The sequence below is a fragment of the Mustelus asterias genome, chromosome 1 (assembly GCF_964213995.1).
Source record: "Mustelus asterias chromosome 1, sMusAst1.hap1.1, whole genome shotgun sequence".
In the NCBI taxonomy this organism is placed as follows: Eukaryota; Metazoa; Chordata; class Chondrichthyes; order Carcharhiniformes; family Triakidae; genus Mustelus; species Mustelus asterias.
The window spans coordinates 146,972,754-146,994,456 of NC_135801.1; the positions used below are offsets into that span (position 1 = coordinate 146,972,754).

At 44.7% G+C, this 21,703-nt stretch overlaps 1 protein-coding gene across 10 annotated transcripts in view; it reads left to right on the forward strand.

Annotated features, from left to right (window-relative positions):
• znf532 (zinc finger protein 532) overlaps positions 1-21,703 on the forward strand; it is a 235,567-nt gene that overhangs the window by 94,931 nt on the left and 118,933 nt on the right. For 2 of the 10 annotated variants that reach the window (XM_078220005.1, XM_078220089.1), the window contains exon 1: positions 12,108-12,577. The exons of 5 other annotated variants lie outside the window; for them this stretch is intronic. In XM_078220005.1, coding sequence (XP_078076131.1) covers positions 12,508-12,577 — 70 coding nt within the window. In that variant the 5' untranslated portion in view covers positions 12,108-12,507. Of the gene's footprint in view, positions 1-11,298; positions 11,401-12,107; positions 12,623-13,760; positions 13,830-21,703 lie in introns of those variants that run through there. 3 more of the 10 variants (XM_078220079.1, XM_078220070.1, XM_078220061.1) reach the window with 3 other exon arrangements.

Sequence of the window (21,703 nt, forward strand, 5' to 3'; positions counted from 1 at the left end):
TATTGCATAGTGTTTTGGGGCAGGGGATGATTCTTGAGAGTTTCAGCGTCAGGTTTTTAATCCAGACTGTGCCATTGGTTGATGACAGGCCTGTGAGGGCTGCACTGGTCGAGTTGCCTCTGGACACATCTTCCACCATGCTTTTGGAAAAAGATTTATTGAAGAAATTCTGGGGAAGACTATCTTTGCAAGCTGCCTTGCCATTCCACATGCCTGCCAACCCTTCCGTTGCAACCTGTGGGCTTCAGAACCTTTAAACCCTTTCAAACCTTTGTCCACCACTTGTCATTAATTAATGCAATTAATATTCAAGCATCAAAGTTGCCATTACTAAAATACCATGGAATAGGAATGACAGTGGATTACAACTGGGAGCTACACCACAAGCTACACCTCTTATTCAAAGCTTAGCTTTCTGTCTTGGGGGTTAAAATCAAGTCCCATATCTTCAAGCTAGTCAAAGGTGCTGTAGATGTGGAAGGTTCTTCATAATGTGGAGCGGTTAATGCATGAACTTCCATATATAGTGATGGAGGTCAAATCAATGGATTTATTTAAGAAACTATTGAAAAGCTGTTGTGGGAAGTCTTTTGCATCTTTATGAATGAATGAATGATTATCGCTTTTGTGACAATCATGTGATTTGCATGTTTAGAACAATTGCAAATTAGTGAGCCAATTGACCCAGATTTCATCATAAGACCATAAGACCATAAGACATAGGAGCGGAAGTAAGGCCATTCGGCCCATCGAGTCCACTCCACCATTCAATCATGGTTGATTTCAACTCCATTTACCCGCTCTCTCCCCATAGCCCTTAATTCCTCGAGAAATCAAGAATTTATCAATTTCTGTCTTGAAGACGCTCAACGTCTCGGCCTCCACAGCCCTCTGTGGCAATGAATTCCACAGACCCACCACTCTCTGGCTGAAGAAATTTCTCCTCATCTCTGTTCTAAAGTGACTCCCTTTTATTCTAAGGCTGTGCCCCCGCGTCCTAGTCTCCCCTGTTAATGGAAACAACTTCCCTACGTCCATCCTATCTAAGCCGTTCATTATCTTGTAAGTTTCTATCAGATCTCCCCTCAACCTCCTAAACTCCAATGAATATAATCCCACGATCCTCAGACGTTCATCGTATGTCAGGCCTACCATTCCTGGGATCATCCGTGTGAATCTCCGCTGGACCCGCTCCAGTGCCAGTATGTCCTTCCTGAGGTGTGGGGCCCAAAATTGCTCACAGTACTCCAAATGGGGCCTAACCAGTGCTTTATAAAGCCTCAGAAGTACATCCCTGCTTTTGTATTCCAAGCCTCTTGAGATAAATGACAACATTACATTTGCTTTCTTAATTACGGACTCAACCTGCAAGTTTACCTTTAGAGAATCCTGGACTAGGACTCCCAAGTCCCTTTGCACTTTAGCATTATGAATTTTGTCACCGTTTAGAAAATAGTCCATGCCTCTATTCTTTTTTCCAAAGTGTACGACCTCGCACTTGCCCACGTTGAATTTCATCAGCCACTTCTTGGACCACTCTCCTAAACTGTCTAAATCTTTCTGCAGCCTCCCCACCTCCTCAATACTACCTGCCCCTCCACCTATCTTTGTATCATCGGCAAACTTGGCCAGAATGCTCCCAGTCCCGTCATCTAGATCGTTAATATATAAAGAGAACAGCTGTGGCCCCAACACTGAACCCTGCGGGACACCACTTGTCACCGGTTGCCATTCTGAGAAAGAACCTTTTATCCCAACTCTCTGCCTTCTGTCTGACAGCCAATCGTCAATCCATGTTAGTACCTTGCCTCGAATACCATGGGCCCTTATTTTACTCAGCAGTCTCCCGTGAGGCACCTTGTCAAAGGCCTTTTGGAAGTCAAGATAGATAACATCCATTGGCTCTCCTTGGTCTAACCTATTTGTTATCTCTTCAAAGAACTCTAACAGGTTTGTCAGGCACGACCTCCCCTTACTAAATCCATGCTGACTTGTCTTAATCCGACCCTGCACTTCCAAGAATTTAGAAATCTCATCCTTAACGATGGATTCTAGAATTTTGCCAACAACTGAGGTTAGGCTAATTGGCCTATAATTTTCCATCTTTTTTCTTGTTCCCTTCTTGAACAGTGGGGTTACAACAGCGATTTTCCAATCCTCTGGGACTTTCCCTGACTCCAGTGACTTTTGAAAGATCATAACTAACGCCTCCACTATTTCTTCAGCTATCTCCTTTAGAACTCTAGGATGTAGCCCATCTGGGCCCGGAGATTTATCAATTTTCAGACCTTTTAGTTTCTCTAGCACTTTCTCCTTTGTGATGGCAACCACATTCAACTCTGCCCCCTGACTTTCCTGAATTGTTGGGATATTACTCATGTCTTCTACTGTGAAGACTGACGCAAAGTACTTATTAAGTTCCTCAGCTATTTCCTTGTCTCCCATCACTAGATTACCAGCGTCATTTTGGAGCGGCCCAATGTCTACTTTTGCCTCCCGTTTGTTTTTAATGTATTTAAAGAAACTTTTACTATCATTCCTAATGTTACTGGCTAGCCTACCTTCATATTTGATCCTCTCCTTCCTTATTTCTCTCTTTGTTATCCTCTGTTTGTTTTTATAGCCTTCCCAATCTTCTGACTTCCCACTACTCTTTGCCACATTATAGGCTCTCTCTTTTGCCTTGATGCATTCCCTGACTTCCTTTGTCAGCCATGGCTGCCTAATCCCCCCTCTGATAACCTTTCTTTTGTTTGGGATGAACCTCTGCACTGTGTCCTCAATTACTCCCAGAAACTCCTGCCATTGCTGTTCTACTGTCTTTCCCATTAGGCTCTGCTTCCAGTCGATTTTTGTCAGTTCCTCCCTCATGCGCCTGTAATTACCTTTATTTAACTGTAGAACCTTCACATCTGATTCTGCCTTCCTTCTTTCAAATTGCAGACTGAATTCTACCATATTATGATCACTGCTTCCTAAGTGTTCCCTTACTTTAAGATCTTTTATCACGTCTGGCTCATTACATAACACTAAGTCCAGAATAGCCTGTTCCCTCGTGGGCTCCATCACAAGCTGTTCCAAAAAGCCATCCTGTAAACATTCAATGAATTCCCTTTCTTTGGGTCCACTGGCAACATTATTTACCCAGTCCACCTGCATATTGGAAGTTGTGCTTTGATTTTCCTTGCTTGATACACTGGTCAAGAAAATCAAAATGTATTTTTCTCTTCAGCTTTTTGTGTACCCTTCATTATTTTGTCTTTTCTGTCTGTTTTCATTTTCATATTTCTGCCTACCGCCCTCTCTCTGTTCCTCTCTCTTTTTCTCTCTTTCCCCTGCCCCCCCCCCTCTCCCCCTCTCTCCCCCTCTCTCTCCCCCTCTCTCTCCCTCTCTGTCGCTTCTCCCTGCTTACGACCTCTAAACTTAAAAAAATTTCAAGTGCTTGGACAGCTGACTCAATACTCAGAATATTTCTAAAGGCTGACATTAAATGTAACATCAAAGCGATTATAAAATTGCCTCACTCACACCAAATTGCATTCACCCATCAATGTCCATTCAGGTTTGGGACGGTCTGCCATGGGGTTTCATGATACTGTACAGGCTGATTGTCAACCAGCAGATAATTTGAGCACATGGTGCAGAATGTTGCATGAGGTAAGCTGGGCTGAGAGTGCAGGATTTCCTTCCTTTTCTTTCCATCTCTGCTCTGCCTCACACATTTGGAATCATAGTGTGATGCACCTTGAGGGGCAAGTTCTCTCCGTTTTGAAGGATTGTCTTGTGTGTGGAATTGAAGGTACCAAGCATGGCTTGCAAATCTACTGCTGAGTGGGCAATGACACTGCAGTCATCCACAAACTGTAGATCATGTATGCCTAAGGGGGTCAGTTTAGTTTTGGCACTGAGGCGACTGAGGTTAAAGAGTTTTCCATTTAGGTGGCACTTTAATTGAATCATAGGATCCCCACAGTTCAGGGGGGCAATTCAGCCCATCGATTCTGCACCGACCCTCCGACATAGCATCTTACCCAGGCCCACCGCCTCACCTTATCCTTGTAACCCCCTCATATTTACCATGGCTAATCCATCTAACCTGCACTTCTTTGGACTATGGGAGGAAACCAGAGCACCCAGAAGAAACCAACACAGACACACAGAGAATGTGCAAACTCCACACAGTCACCCAAGGCCGGAATTGAACGTGGGTCCCTGGCACTGGGAGGCAGCAGTGCTTCCCACAGTGCCGTCCCTAATATTCACACTAGAAGGCAGTTGATACCCTACACTCTTACAACTTGGGTGGCACAAACTGGCACCCTCCAAAATGGGGCCGATCAGGTCAGGAGTGCTGAGTATGGGCTGTCAACTCAAATTAGCCCACGCCCTTATAAAACACTCCTGAAAATTGCTCACCATTTTTAAAGGGCCCCTTAGGCATCCCAAACCAGAAACACCCAGCCAAAAGAATCTGCAAAGGGATATGCATAGGTTAAGTGCAAATGTATGGAAGATGGAGTACAATGTGGGTGATTGTGACATTGTCCATTTTGGCAGGAAGAAAAGAAACACAAAATATTTGTTAAATGGAGAGAAATTGCAGAATGCTGCAATGCAGAGGAATTTGGGTGTCTGTACAAAACCTTAGCATAGAGTTACAGCAAGTTAAACAGGAAGGCCACCTGGCGTTCAGTGCAGGGCGGATGGAGTATAAAAGTAAGGATTTTTGCCACAGTGAGTACAGCACATTAGTGAGATTGGACCCAGAGTACTGTGTACAGTTTTGGTCTTAATTAAGGATGTGATACTTGCATTGGAAGCAGTTCAGACAAGGTTTACGAAGTTGATTTCTGGGGTGAAGGCGTTGTCTTCTCGAGACCCGTTGAGCAGGTTGGGCCTGTACACATTGGAGTTTAGAAGAATCAGCAGTGATTTTATTGAAACATGAATGATTTTAAGCAAGCTTGATGGGGTGGTTGCTGAGAGGATGTTTATTTTCATAAGGGAATCTATAACTAGGGGACACAATTTAACATGAGGATCTCCCATTTAAGATGGAGGTGAGGAGGAAATTCTTGTCTCAGGCCTTTGTAATTCTTTTCCACAGAAAGTAGAGGTAGCTGGGTCATTGAAATCATTCAAGGCTGAGTTAGACAGATTGCTGATCTACAAGGGAGTCAAGGGTTAATATGGGCAGATATGAAAATGGAGTTAAAGTCACTAACAGATAAAGCAGCCAAGCATTTCGTTGTGTATTCAAGTTGTTCCTAGTTGGAACAAAGGCATTTTAAGGAACCAATCACGTGATGTTCTGATGATGTCATTGGCCTTTTGCGCAGGCAGTCTATCCTAATAGCCTGTAGAGTAAACACCTTTCCAATAAAGCTTTTGTTGTTTGTACCTTTATGGTCCGCAAGCCTATACTTTAAAAATACGACGCGTTCAAATTGACCTTCCCCTGGAAAACTGTGTAAACAAACTCTCCAGAGCAGAGCCATTCAAATGGCTAGATTGCTGAGCTTCAAAGCTTTGTGAAAGTCTCGCCATCTATCAAAGTTTTGAAACAGAAAAACAGATGGCTTAGCTGAACTTAAAGGAAAACATGAAAGCAATGGGGAGGCAGTGGTGTAGTGAGTGGTATTGTCACTGGACCAGTAATCCAGAAGTCCAGAGTAATGCTCTGGGGACCTGGGCTTAAATGCCACCATGGCAGATGGTGAAATTTGAATTCAGTTAAAAATAAAGAAATTTGGAATTGAAAGTCTAATGATAGCCGACTGTCGATTGTCATAAAATTCAATTTTTATGAAACTACTGTCGATTGTCATAAAAACCCATCTTGTTTACTTACCTGGTCTGGCCTACTTGTGATTCCAGATTCACAACAATGTGGTTGACTCTAAAATGCCCCCTCAAAGGGAATAAGAGGTGGGTAATAAATGCTGCTCCAGCCAGAGACACAAACATCCCATGAAGAAGAAAACACAATCAGAACTGGATTTCAAAATGGGCTAGCCAACATTGTTCAGTTCAGAATAGCACCTTATGTGGTAGATAAGCGTCTCTGAAGAATTTTCCACTTCCATGATGCTTGATGGTTTGCCAGTTATCTTCCTTTGTATGGCTTTATGTGAAAAGGCTGTTGTTACAATTTAATGTCAAATTTCCTAACCGGCGGGATGTCTTGAAGGTCTCCTGTAGATGGGCAGGTCTAAGCTGTTGCTAATAAGAATAATTTCTCTGTGTGTTGCTGCATCCCATTGAATGGGACAGTGGGGGAAGTGATATTTGAGAGGACTGGTAACCATTGACTGGGAGTTGATCTCTGAGTTTCTGAGATGTTCTCATTACGGAGTGCAGTTGTGCGTCAGTGCGTTTGGTGTAATGACTTAAGACTCATATGTGCACAGTACTCAGCTGTTGAGAAGATCACAGCTACAGCTGGACTATGAAGAATGGTGGACTTTTTTTACCTGAGCTTGTCCCGGAGAGCTTGCGGATGATGTTCTCTCGTGTCTCAGCCTTTTCAGCAGCTTTCAGAGGTGGCGATGCTAAGTTAGCGAGGGGGTTGGTGGTGGGGGGTGGTCAAGGGGCACTCCAAGATGGGTGGGATTTGTCAGATCAAGTCAAGAAAAACATAGCTTGTTAATTGCCAGAAGTAACAACCTGGCAACCACATTATATTTAATGGGCACTTGTGCTTTCAAATCAAAGCATTATCATCACTCACTGTCGTATAAACAAAGAGAACTTCTGCAACGGCATTTCATAATGACATGTGAAATAGGCAATATCTTTTGTACTGACCTTTCATATGGTTCCTATCTCTAAACCATGCTTCACCCATTGTTCACAAGACCCCTTGTGCTGGTGTGATTCATGTCGCCTACCAGAAAGGGGAAGCGATGGCCTAATGGTATTATCGCTAGACTATTAAACCAGGAACTTGGCTAATGTTCTGGGGACCCGGGTTCGAATCCCGCCATGACAGATGGTGGAATTTGAATTCAATAATAAATATCTGGAATTAAGAATCTACTGATGACCATGAAATCTTTGTCGATTTGTCAGAAAAACCCATTTGGTTCACTAATGTCCTTTAGAGAAGGAAATCTGGCCTATATGTGACTCCAGAGCCACAGCAATATGGTTGACTCTCAACTGCCTTCGGGCAACTTTGGATGGACAATAAATGCTGGCCAGCCAGTGACGCCCATGTCCCACAAATGAATAAAAAAAAGATCCACCCTCCATCAAAAGTTCAGAAATGCTCCACTTTCACAATGGTCTTGACAATGTTAGGGCAAAGGCATGTGGGCTCCCATTCCGCCCCTTCTCTCACGCTGACCAAAATTGCCAGCAGTGGAAATGGGGATGGGGATCATGTGTCTGGATCCCACCTGCCATTTCTAAAGCCAACTCTAAAGTCTTAAAGCAGAGGAGCCTGGGTCATTGAATCCATTCAAGGCAAAGCTAGACAGATTTCTGATCGATAAGGGAGTCAAGGGTTATGGAGGGGGCAGAAAGGAAAATGGAGTTGGGAGCACAGTCTGATCCGCATGATCTTATCGAATGGTAGACCAGGCTTGAAGGGCTGAATGGCCAACTCCTGCTCCCAAATCCTATGAAGCCAGGAAAATCCAGCCTGTCGTGTTCAATGAGTTCCTGACATACAGCTCTTGCTGCATAGTAATGTTGCGAATCTCTCATGACCAGCTCACTGTTGTACGTCACCTTATTTTATGCTGAGTCAGGTGATCTCACCTGGGACATTTAGTTTGATGTTAAACCAAGCTCCTTATAACCTGCTCGGTTAGCAACATCAGGCTATTCAATTGTAATCCTTTCCTCACCTGTTATTCACCTATGCTTATTGACAGTAGAGGTTTCTGGGTTATATATGAGACCCCTGACTGTGATGTCTTTATGTTTTCACCCCTGTCCTTAATGTTATGATATTGAAAGGAAAGAAAGATCGGCATTCATATGATACTTTTCACACCCTCAAGATTTTCTGAAGTGCTTGGAGAACATCAGAAGTAACAGAAGGAGTCGGCCATGTAGAAATTCTATGATTCTCTTCTCTAAAGCCCCTTCTCCAGCCTGTTCTGCCATTCAATAACAAAAACAGGAAATGCTGGAAAAGCTCAGCAGGTCTGACAGCATCTGTGGGGAGAGAATAGAGCCAACGTTTGAGTCTGGGTGACCCTTTGTCACCTCTGACAAACAATGAAGTATGTTTTGAAGGGGAGTTGCTGCTGTACCGCAGGATTTGTGATAGCCAAGTTGTGCACAGGAAACTCCCACATGCTGCACTGAGGTAAATGACTTGGTGTTCAGTTTGAAATGCTTTTTCAGCTGTAAATATATATATATATATTTTTTTTAATATAGGTCATGATACCCGGAGTAACGCTCTACATTAAATAACACCACAGGATCATTTATGCCCAGCGGAGCTTGGTTTAACATCAAACTAAATGTCCCAGGTGAGATCACCTGACTCAGCACAGCTGAGGTCAGGGGTCAAACCTAAGGATCTCTTTATGTTTGTAACCCGGTGCCATATCACATGGTGCATTTATCCCCTGCACTTTCAGCCTCTGGATCAATATTTTTGCAGACTGACTGGGTAGGCTTGCTGGACAATGTATGTACAACAGGCCTTTATTCTGAGAAATCCATTTGGGACTGATTAAAATCTGGAATTAAAAGATTGTTTGGAAAATGTTTTTTAGGGGGCGGCACGGTAGCACAGTGGTTAGCACTGTTGCTTCACAGCTCCAGGGACCAGGGTTCAATTCCCGGCTTGGGTCACTGTCTGTGTGGAGTTTGCACATTCTCCTCGTGTCTGCGTGGGTGTCCTCCGGGTGCTCCGGTTTCCTCCCACAGTCCAAAGATGTGCGGGTTAGGTTGATTGGCCATGCTAAAAATTGCCCCTTAGTGTCCTGAGATGTGTATGTTAGAGAGAGGGTAAAATATGTAGGGATATGGGGGTAGGGCCTGGGTGGGATTGTGGTCGGTGCAGACTCGATGGGCCGAATGGCCTCCTTCTGCACTGTAGGGTTTCTATGATTCTATGATTCTATGGTAAGACAAACTGACCTATGCAGTAGTTTAAAAAAAAATTGTCCTTCTTGTTTGACGGGAACATGCGCGTGTTTGTGATATGGACTGCAAATGATAGCGTGTATTGTAGCTTTAGTGAGGTGTTTCATTAGCGGAAATTCCGGGAGTGCTAGTGGTTTTAATGTGTGCTGCTGTGCTTGTCCCCATGGCTCATGGTTGTGCTACCAGAGCTTTGGCAGTTTGGATGGGAGGTCATACATATTTTAGATGCTTTGGACCTTCGTAGAAGCTGTTGTGTCTGATAGCCATGGGTACATAACCTCCTTGGCTTGAACATCTTCCTTAGCCTCCCAATCCACTTATAACCATGTGAGTTTTTTCTGCCACCACCATTGTGAGTTATATCGATACAGTGTTGGGCTACAATTAGAAGTTCATGAGCCTTTCCTGATCCAGAGTGTCACGTTGTCCCAAGAGACCATGTGGTGGATGAGATTTAATGGAGCTCTTAGAGTTGGGTTTTAAAAATCTTGTACCTTTTGTAGTTACAAAACAAAGTTCAGTGAGTACAACTAATAATATTCAACATTTGCTTTGCTATTCTGGAAAGGGTGTAAGATAATAAGAGGTGAAATGAGTATGAAAAGTAAAGTTTACAGTTTATTTATTAGTGTCACAAGTAGGCTTACATTCACACTGCAATTAAGTTACTGTGAAAATCCCCTAGTCGCCACACCCCGGTGCCTGATCGGGTACACTGAGGGAGAATTTAGTATGACCAATGCACCTCACCAGCACGTCTTTGGACTGTGGGAGGAAACCAGAGCACCCGGAGGAAGCCCACGCCAACACGGGGAAGACATGCAAACTCCACACAGACAGTGACCCAAGCTGGGAATTGAACCCGGGTCCCTGGCGCTGTGAGGCAGCAGTGTGAACCACTGGGCCACCGTGCAGCCCTATCAAATGCGCTATCAAAGGGCTATCTTACAAATGAATTTTAGATAGGAATATGATCATCGATGTTGCACAATATTTAACTTTTTTGAAGATCAATGTACTTACTTTAGTGTAAATTAAACAAGGGGTGGGATTCTCCCAATTCTTGCTGGCGGGTTTGATGGTGGGCATGGGGGGGGGGGGCGGGGGGAGGAGACCCAGAAATCAATTTCATGCTGGCGAGAATTTACAGTGGGCTATTCCGCTGGTGCTCTCTATGGTGGATCTGAAAGCCTGCTCGGGGCCAGCGTGAACCTACTTTGCGATCCGTTAACCAGATGCAGATGAAGGCCCGAACACTCCCCTCTCCTCCCCCGAAGCTAGATTCTCCACAATACTGAGCAGGAAAACATACCGGTGTGAAACACGTTTGGAACAATGTGGCATTCTGATGTCGGGATTCACCTGAACGATGCCTTAGGCTGCTTACGGACTTCAGGATGGAGGCCGACCGCAACACTGGAGCCTGGAACACCAAGGTCGGGGGAAGCATCTGCAGGTGAACCTGCCAGACTTGATGTCCTGGAGGGGCCCACCTTCCGGCCTCAGATTGTTCCTGGTGATCCATCTTCTTTCACAGGAGGTCCGTCTTCCAGTCTCGGAGTGCTCCCAGAATTCTACCTTCATTTTCAGGAGCTTCACCTTTTTGCAACAGTGGGTCAGTGATGTTGTGCGCCTTTTCAATATGGCACCCAGGCACAATGGCAGACTACGAGTCATCCAGGCCTTCCCCACCACTGAATATGGCATAAAACACCCAGGTGATAATTAATAAGGTCGGGGGGCTGGAAGATTTGGCATGTTTAACCATTGGCCATCGCAGCGGTTAAACATACCAAAGTGCTTTATTTAAGCACTTAGTCTTAAAATGGAGCATTCTACCCAGAGATACTCTTTGATAGTGTATTGTTTTTGTTCACTTCAGTTAAAGGAATTAGTATTCATTTGTAACCCATTTATAATCATTAATTTAAGTACAATCTCTGTTTACTATTTTTAAGAAAATAAAGCTCTTCTTGGAGGTTACTTGCAAACACAGGTCCTGTAGACAGATGAATGCAGAGAATTTGAGCAATGAATTTAAAGGACCACTGTCAATGTTACTCTTTAATCAGCTGACGAGAGATGTGAGCTCAATGCGGCTGCAGGGGACTTTCAATTAGGCAGACTTGATTAGCCACTCAGCTGTCATCAGTGCCTTGCATTTTGCTGGTGTGGCCCATCCATTTCATTACATATCGGGACTACCTTAACTAGCTCGAGGCGGTGTGGTTGGGAGAAAAAGTATTCAACAGTTTGAATCACCTTCTTGACCCACTGCAAGAAATAAAGGTGCGATATAACTGTACGTTGTTATTGTTGAAATACTGCGAGTTTGAGTCATTGAACATCAAACAGTTAATTTGCAGTGGCCCAAACTGGGAAGCCGTCTGCAGTGATAACACCCCTCCCCCTTCCCATTCTTTCTTATGCTTTATCCAAGCTCATGGTGAAACTTGCTTTATCCCTTTCACGGAACTTTCTAGGCTTCCAACTGTCTCGTCAGTGAAAATTTGTGTAATATCATCTGTTTGAATCGAAAATCTGTTTGGTTTCTTATTGATGCATAAGGTTTGCTGTAGTTTTTCCATAAGCGATAAAAGGTAAACTAGGAATGTTAAAAAAAATTAAAAAAATGATCCCACACACCCATGATCACTGACTGTTGGGTGTCTGAACTGCTAAATTGAAGGTCTGGGCCCTGGAGAAAGAGAACGAGACAATTAGCAGAATACGTTTTGTTTCTAAAATGGCTTCTTTTAAAGGGTGTGGTTAAAAACAGCAGAAACGACTGGTATTTTCTGATCTGCATTCTCTGTGCTGTGGCACGTCAGATCCCATAAATCCCAATAAAAATCTCTGACTCTTCCTGGCTAAAAGTAGTAAAGGAGTTTGATTTACTGGTTTAACAGCGAGCATCTGATCTGGGATCTGGCAGCTTTAAAGAAAACAGATTTTTTTGTGGCACCTTCTAATTTTTTTTTCGCATTTAAGTAAAATCTAATCCTGTTGGCTGCACTGCCGGTGAATGTTCAAAAATATGAGCAGATAATTTTAGCACAACAGTTTCTCAGTGATTTTTATTTCTGCTAGGGACACCGCAGCCATTTCATACTGTACTGTCACAAACCTTTATTACAATATTGACTTTCCCAGAGATCACAGCAACATGCTGGCAAAAATAAAGGTAGGGAAACTGTCAGGTTTTATTTAGATGTGATTCTACAGACGCGGTGTTGCAAAAGAAGTTTTAAAATGTGTTTTTGGGGTGAAAAGATTTGCAATAATGTGGCATAAGCAGAGGGAAACACTGGGCAATATGTGCTGCAGTACAGGTTTCCATGGCTGTGTGTGGGGTGGCTGGAACCGGCTGGAACTGGTTTGAAGCAGATCAGCTTCATGAACAATGCAGCCACTGAGCTACATTGCTTCCTTCTTCATGGCAGCAATACAAGAAGCTTGCAGAAAGGTACCATCCAAAACAGCATGATTGCACCCTAGACACATTATTCTGGTATGTGGATAGTATGCTAAATACTTTATAAATGGGTATGTTTGTGGTATCTTTGGGAAAAAAAGAGAGAGATTGTTTCACTGTCTGGGAGGTAGAGGATTCAAGCATGAAGAAGGGATTGTGTGCTCCCTTTTACAAAAAAAATGGTGGATTGGGGTAATCTGTTACTTTCTGAGAGACGAAGTGTATATGGATCAGGAGTGTCTATTTAAATCTGCAACCAAATTTCTGTTGCTGTGCAAAATTAGAATACTGCAAGTTGGACTTTTTGTGCATAACATTGGGGCAGGAAAGACATGCTTTGCTGGCTTGCTAGCAGAGAAGATGGAGGTTTTATTTTCCTATGGTGCTGCTCTTTTTTCAGTTAAAGAATATGTATATTTGGCTAGGAAATCTTTGAATTTTGGAGGGAGGGGGGGAAAGCCACAGTCTTGTACTATCACACAGCAGACTACATGGACGGTGTCCTACATTTTGCAAGTCACCATGCCAGGAGAATTATGGTCATGAATTTAACCAGTTGAATTTATCAATTATTGTGAAATATTAAAAAAAAAGGATTCTTGATCTGTGCGTTTTAGCTGACAGTCAGGTGTGTGTGTGTGCGTGTAAATATATATATTTTAAGTGATGTATGTGTGCATCTGTTTTTATAACTTGAGTATCAGCACAAAGCCTTCTGGGGCTACTGATTGGCACCTCCCTTTAAAAGCCACAGACGCTGCACCCTCAAAGCTTTAAAAAGGAGGAAATGTTCTTTGTTTTTAAGCAATTCTCTGGAGAGGTTTCTTCAGCTACGGCCACCAGTTTTCTCCACACAGCAAATCTGAATTGGAAATAATGTACAGAACATGCACACATCATTAAAAGTGGCTAAATTCAGGCATTTTTATTCCCAAATTGGAAACTTTTCCCTGAGCTGAAGCATTCAGGCCTGTCGCCCAATGATTTTTTTAATATACCCCCCACCCCCCCCCCCTCCTCTTTCCTTCCTTTCTGCATTACAGTATTTTAACTTTTGCTGCCAGTAGTCCAGGCAGGCCCTTTTATTGTGTAAAAAAAACATTGGTATTCTCATTAAAAATGAGACCTATGTAGCTACCAAGATTTTGAACGGGGTTTTCACCTCGTTTTGAAGAATCCTGGAAAAGAGAAAATGCCGACAGTGTTTGGATACGCCTCAGTGGTGGTGGTGGCCTAGTTCAGGGTAAGTAACTTGTGATGGTTTAAACAGATAATTTTATTTCCTTAAATATTCTCTGTCTGCTTTCACCGTCTCCAGTGTTTTCAAAAATGGGCCCTGACCTTGGAAGGGGTGTCACGTATTAGGATCCATGGCCTGCTGGGGTCAGCACAAAAGTCAAACTACAACAGCCGGGGTCCTGGGGCCTATAGTTCTGACTGTGACAGTTTGGAACGTTGTGAACATGTTTTGTTAGAAACTAAATAGGGCTTTTTTTAAAAGAAGACATGAGTTTACATTCGAATTAAAATTGACCATGGGCCAACGTGGCACAGTTCCTTGCAGGATGAACTCAGCTGTGTGCTTCCTCACACAGGAAGGAAGGAATTATTGTCATCACGTCACCCCACACTAATGGGTCTGTTTTTGGGTTAAAGAATGACATTGCTCAGAACGGGATATTGTCTTCCATATTTCCTAAGACAAACGTCAGTTGTTGCATATAGGTGACTGAGCCATGCAACTACGATTTCCGAAGTTTGATCCATGGCTTGTGTTGAGCCAGCAGATGTTAGCTGGGGGCTGTTGCTAAGGATGCGAAACTGATCTTAGGCCCTGGGCTAGAGAACAGTTAATCATCAGTGATTGCTTCTGGATTCATCCGTGCCGATGCTTCTGCAGACTTGACGATGGCAATGATCTTTTGGCTGGCTTCACAGCTTGCACCCTCCATAAGTGTGAGTTCATCCAGAAATTAAGCCGCCGGTATCCTAACTTGTATGAGCCCCCTTAGATCACCAGTGTGGATGTTGACCCCCAAACCCTTCTCTCTTGAAATTCTCATCCTTGTACTCAAACCCTTCCACAGCTGTTTCCCTCCCACCTCTGTTCCCTCCTCCATCTGACCGACAACCTTCTGGGAACTCCTGTGTTCTTATTCTCTTGTGCACTCTCAACGTCCTTCACCCCAACATGTGTGGCCTCGCTGCAATTCAGAGCCAGATTTGGCAATGGGCACACTCAAGTTTGGGTCCCTTGCACTTGAGGGGGAACAAATGGACACTGGGAAAGGAAGGGTTTTCAAAGAGCGCCAAAGACCTGGCATTTGACCAGCCTTAATATCTTCACAGCTATTGTCTCCCAAACATGTGATTCTATAATTGATCAAAACTAAAATCTCTGTCACCTCTGGTATGCCCCAGGTGGTTTGTGAGTTGACATATGCGCTTCACTTTTGTGAAATCATCTGTAAATTGTTAGGGTGTTGAGGTGGTTGTATTTTTGTGCTAATTACATCCTGCATACCATTGCAGAGATTGCAGCATGCTTTTATTTGTTCTGGGAATGTGGGCTATATTAGCATTTATTGCTCATTCCTCACAGGTTTAAGAGTCAATGACATTGTATATGACTGGAGTCATGTGTAGGCCAGACCAACTAAAAGGTGGCAAAGTCCCCCACACTGAAAGACATCAGTGAGCCAAGGTTTTAATGACACTTGACAGTTTTACCTGGTGCAGGTTTAGCTTTGCAACTTCCTTTGGTGGGATTTGAACTTGTGGCCTCTGCATTTCTAACCCAGTTACTCACTGTTTGATTTTTGTCTGATGTATGTTCTTATGAAACACCTTATCATAGAATAACACAGCACAGAAGGAAGGCATACTGATGATTGTACTGGCACTCCCATTTAGCCCCAGAGCTCTGATGAAAAGCCACTTGGGGTTGAATTTAATGGGTATCTCACCTGCCGACAGGAGCGTTAATTACGTGCCAACCAGAAATTTGACAAGCCAATGGTGGACCTTGCACCGGGATCAAGGACCCCAGGGGTACAAGTTCCACCAGCCAAGAGTTGCCGGCAGTTCTATTGAAAGACAGCAACGTTGGGGACGCAGTGGCTGCTTTCCATACAAGTGGTACCTGAGGCCTAGCGCCCTGAATGGAGCCATGCACATACAGGTGGACGATGGGTGGAGAGTGGGGGTTGGGGTGGGGGTGTCGACAACAAGGAGGCAGGAAGTGGCTCTCAGCAGGCACCTCTTCTCCCTCCCTGATATTGGGATGGGCAGCACTCCTGTTTTCCTACTCTGCTGGAACCCTGAAGTATGAGTGAAAGCTCATTAGTGAAGCATGGTAGGCTCCCTGTGAGATTCCTGCCAGTGCCTGACCACAATGTCCTGGTGCTGCTGCATTGGGGCCATTGATGTGGCACCAGCAGTTGGTGGTCAGGCATTTATAGAGTCATATAGCGCAGAAAAGGTCCTTTGACCCATCGAGTCTGCACCAACAATAACTGTCACTGAGGTCACGCTAATCCCATTTTCCTGCACTTGTCCCATATCCTTGAATGCTATGACATTCCAAGTGCTCATCCAAATATTGTTTGAAAGTGTGTAAGGTTTCCGGCCTCCATTACCTTCCCAGGCAGCACATTCCAGATTTCCACCACCCTCTGAGTGAAAATTCTTTTTCTCAAATCCCCTCTGAATCTCCTGCCCCTTACCCCAAAACTATGCCCCCTCGTGCCTTAAGAGGACAAAGTAAAGTAAAATTTATTTATTAGTCACAGGTAGGCTTACATTCACACTGCGATTAAGTTACTGTGAAAATCCCCTAGTCGCCACACTCTGGTGCCTGTTCAGGTACACTGAGGGAGAATTTAGCATGACCAATGCACCTAACCTGCACATCTTTGGACTGTGGGAGGAAACCGGAGCACCCAGAGGAAACCCATGCAGACACATGGAGAATGTGCAAACTCCACACAGTGACCCAAGCCGGGAATCGAACCTGGATCCCTGGCGCTATGAGACAGCAGTGCTAACCACTGTGCCATCATGCCGACCCCCGGTGGTTAAAGAAAATTGAAAGGCCTCAGCAGAGACTAATGCCTCATGCAGACACATGAGGCAAGACTGAGGAGAGAGATCCTGACCTTCATTATTGCAACGACCTGATGTTTCTTAGTGCAGAAGTATGTTATTTTGAGAGATTGCAACATGGCTTCACAGCAATATCTTTGAGCATCTGTTCTGTATTCAGGGTGCAATTCTGGGAATGCCTGCATCGTTTCGAGCATGACTGTAGTAGTATCATGTGTTTGTGTGAGAAAGAGAGAGAGTTGCAGTTAAAGCTGGCCAAAGTAACTCTCTGATGGGGCTTTGGCTGCTTAACCCTTCATGAGCTGGTTCAAAGCTGTTGGCCGCAATTCTCCCAAAAAAGTTCCAAGTGTCGAATTCGTAGGAAAACTGGTGTAAATCATTGTTTTTTCAGAGGGAGTTCAGACTCGAATCGCCCACACTCTGTGCAATGCAGAGGTCACAATCGTGAATTTCATTAAAAGGCGGGGCCTATTTGCGCCAGAGTCTGACGGTTCCGGAACTCTCCACATGCGCAGTTTCCCCGATCTGTCAGTCTGCAGTTTGCTGGCCAGCTTAATTGCTGGCCAGCCCCCCACCTCCTATCTCGGAGTGCCCCGATCTTCAGCCGATCCTCACCCCCCAGGCTGCCCCGATCGCCTCCCTCCAGCCCTGACTGACCCCCATGCAGTGTCAGTGGGACCCCCCACACCCACCAATCGCCCCCAGCTGGCCCCACCCCTTGGTACTGCCCCATGCTGGTGGGCAGTGCCAAGGTGTCCCCTGGGCATGGGCACTTTGCCCCTTGCACACTGTCAGAGTGTCCATACCCATGGGGCACCGATTGTCCCTACCTTCACTCTGGCGGGGTCGTCCTGCTAGTTCCCCAAAAGTGGGGAGCTAGCCTGAACCCCGCTGGAGTGAAATACTCCTGGCGGGGTGGGAGATGCTAGTAGGCCTGGAGAATTCAGTCCTGGGCCCGCTAATTACATTTACATTGTATTTTAAAGGCTATTTAAATATTGGCCCCGCCTCCCAGGTCGATATCTGCCGCCGGAAATCCGGGTCTGGGAAGCGCCATCGTGGCACGAACGCTGACGGGAATCCCGCGAATTGGCTGACACGAGATTGTCCTGGCCCACCATGTTAAAACATTAGCACGATGGGAGAATCGCGCCCGTTGTGTTATTCAGGTTGACTTCAATGGGTGGGATTTTCTCAAAAAAATACTAGATGTCATTTTGGGTGGGGAAACCAGTGTGATTTGTGCCAGACATGCCGGCTTGAATCCGATCTCAATTTTCCCACACTTAGTTATTTTTTGGTAGAGGGGTGAGTTTTGATTGGTTCTGAGAGGGACGGGGCCTAAACATGTCAGTAAGCCTGGCTTCACAGAAATCGGGTGCCCTTTTTAAAGGACGCCCCGATCGCACAATGAGATTGAGGACCCCCTCCCTCCTCCCACGGACATTGTGGACTGCCCCCCCCCCCCCCCCCCCCCCCACCCCATTGAAGTGATGTTTACCCACTCCTCTCCCCAACAAAAATCGCTGGCATTGGGGCCCTCCCAGTGGGTCCCCTCTTCATGATCCCCACCTCATGCTCCCTTCTTCCCACTTCATGCCCCCCTTCATGACTCCCTTCTTGAGCCCACCTCGCTTCATGCCCCCCATTCATGACTCTCCACCCCCCCCCCCCCACCTCATACCCCAGTCACTCCGGTTCCTCCGCCCCCCCCCCCCCCCCCCCCCGCCCCCCCGGTGTGTGGCCATCATGCCTAGTCTCTGTGTAGACCAGTGACTCTCGCCAGGTTCTCGCTGTGCCCGAAGGTCACAAAATCCCGGGAGCAGGGTAGATCCAGCCTTGAACGGACTCAGCGTATTTAAATACTCATTTAAATATGCTGATCTGGGGAACTAGATTACGTCCAGGAACGGAGGGTGGGGAGATGCTGGCACAGCATGTGCTTAACCCCGTGACCCACGGTTTTTCAGCCCTGCATTCTATGCCGGGTGCGAAGCGGCCAGAAAATCGGGGGCAATAGCTCGCTGCTACTGTTTGATTCCATCGATTTATCTGCGAGTAACTTGGCTGCTTAGATGGAAGCAGTTGTTAATATGTTGGAATTGACCAATTGTAAATAAAGAGATCTAAAATGTCACCAATAGTAATATAATTGTAGAAACAAAGAAGTGTAGAAGGCGATTTTCGGCCCAGTAAGTCGACATAGATGTTTTCCTTCACACGAGCCACTAATGTTATGTTTTTATTCAAGTGCTCACTTTACCCTTTGGATATTTCCTATTTTCAAGTAGCTATCTAATTTCTTCCTGGAAACAACTTATAGACTCCTCTTGAACCAAGATCTGTGGCAGATCTTGGTGTAAAATAGCTCCTTGAAATCATTCTGTGCTTTTAAAAAATTTGTACCATTTCATTGACCATTGAAAATGCCATTTACTCTAATATTACTCTTCATGATCTGGAAGACCTCTTTAACCTATGCAGTTGAAAAAAAGTCCCATTGCTCATAATTGCTCTAATTGCTTAGAGCGGTAGCACTCTATCCTTTGCAATGGATACATTTTTTCCATTGCTTTTATATTCTCCTGAGAATGCACTGTTGAAGGTGGTTTCTTTCAGACGAGATGTTAAATGGAGGCCTCAAACTGTCCTTTCAGGTGGATGTAAAAGATAGCAGGGCATTATCCTGAATTCCCAGGGACTTTTCCCGTGCCCGGGCCAATATGTATCCCTCAACTAGCATGACCAAAACAGATTAACTGGTCATTACTACACTGCACTTTGGAGAACTTTGCTGTCTGCAAATTAGCCTGCATTTCCTACATTACAACAGTGATTACACTTAACAGTACTTCATTTGCTTGGAAAGCAATTTCCGTCATCCTGAGGTTGTAAAATGCACGTTTTTAATCATGTTCCGACATACTGGCTACAACTTCATGTATCATCTTTGTCTTGTATATTCTCTCCTTGACTTATTCTGACATCTTTTTAATTTTTTTATTGAATTCATATTCCACCATCAGCCGAGACATTAGCTGAGTTAGGGGAAGCGATGGCCTAGTGATATTGTCACTAGACTATTAATCCAGAAACTCAGCTAATGTTCTGGGGACACGGGGTTCGAGTCCTGCCACGGCAGATAGAATTTGAATTCAATATAAAACAAAAATCTGGAATTAAGAATCTACTGATGACCATGAAACCATTGTCGATTGTTGGAAAAATCCATCTGGTTCACTAATGTCCTTACCTGGTCTGGCTTACATGTGACTCCAGAGGCACAGCAATGTGGTTGACTCTCAACTGCCTTCAGGAGGTTTTTTTTAAAAAGTTTATTTATTAGTCACAAGTAGGCTTACATTCACACTGCAATGAAGTTACTGTGAAAATCCCCTAGTCGCCACATTCAGGCACCTGTTGGGTACACTGAGGGAGAATTTAACATGGCCAATTCACCTAACTGCACATCTTTAGGACTGTGGGAGGAAACCGGAGCACCCGGAGGAAACCCACACAGACACAGGGAGAATGTGCAAACACCACACAGACAGTGACCCAAGCTGGGAATCGAACCCGGGTCTCTGGCCGAGCAAGCCATTTGGTTCAAGGGCAACTAGGGATGTGCAATAAATGTTGGAAGTCTCACAACACCAGGTTAAAGTCCAACAGGTTTATTTGGTAGCAAAAGCCACTAGCTTTCGGAGCACTGCTTCTTTGTCAGGTAAGTGGGAGTTCTGTTCACAGAAGTGGGAGTTCTGTTCACATTGTGAACAGAACTCCCACTTACGTGACGAAGGAGCAGCGCTCCGAAAGCTAATGGCATTTGCTACCAAATAAACCTGTTGGACTTTAACCTGGTGTTGTGAGACTTCTTACTGTGTTTACCCCAGTCCAACGCCGGCATCTCCACATCAATAAATGTTGGCCCAGCAGCGCCGCCCACATCTCATGAACGAATAAAAAAAACTTTTCATTTTTTTTACATTTATGCGCCAAAGCTGGTTGTCCCCGATTTGCCGACCCTCCTGCTCTTTCATAGCTCTGATCACAAAATGGCATAGTGTGTAATTTGGTATCAAATTAATTCAACATTCTTAATTCTTGAATGTAGATTATTTATGTGTCGAATAAATAGGAGTGGCACCAACCAAGTCCCCTGTGGAAACATCACAAACCACTCTTTCTGGTCTGAGAAACTTAAAAAAAAAAACCCTACCTTTTGCATCCTGCCATCCAATTATCTCTCAATCCATGGAATGACATTTCCATTAGTTCCATTTATCCCATTAGTCCCTTGTGTATTATTGGCATTTATGTTATGTTTCCAGAAGTTAGTGAACAGCAAATGCAATATGTAGTGGGGGATGGTGGCGTAGTGTAATGTCACTTGACTAATAATCCAGAGGCCCAGGCTAATGTTCTGGGATGTGGGTTCAAATCCCCCCCCTGGCAGTTGGTAGAATTTAAATTCCTTTGACAAAATCTAGAATATAAATCTAGTCTCAGTAATGGTGACCAAGACAACTTCATCGATTGTTGTAAAAACCTATTTGGTTCAGTAATGCTTTTTATGGAAGAAAATAAGCTCTCCTTATCTGCCCTACATGTTCCTCCAGACTCACAGCAATGTGGTTGACTCTTAACTGCACTCTGAAATAGCCCAGCATGCCACTTAGTTCAAGGGCAATTAAGGATGGCCCACAAATGCTCGCCAGCAATGCCCCCATTCCATGAAAAAATAAAAAAAAAGCTTGGCTAATCTTTATTTTTCTCTTTTCTGGACCTCTCCTCTTCCTGTGAGCTCCACCACAGTAAGTCACCACCTGGGGCTGGATTTTCATGGTCCTGATCGGAACCAAATGAAGGCAGGGCCAAAGAAAATGGCTACTGAGTGGGATTGCTGGGAGTCTTGCCTCTTCTTCCCCTGGTCCATTTTCCATTTTCATGAGGGTGGGGGAGGGAGTTCCCTTTCCTATGCAGTATGAAGATGACAGCATTGTGGGCTCATTG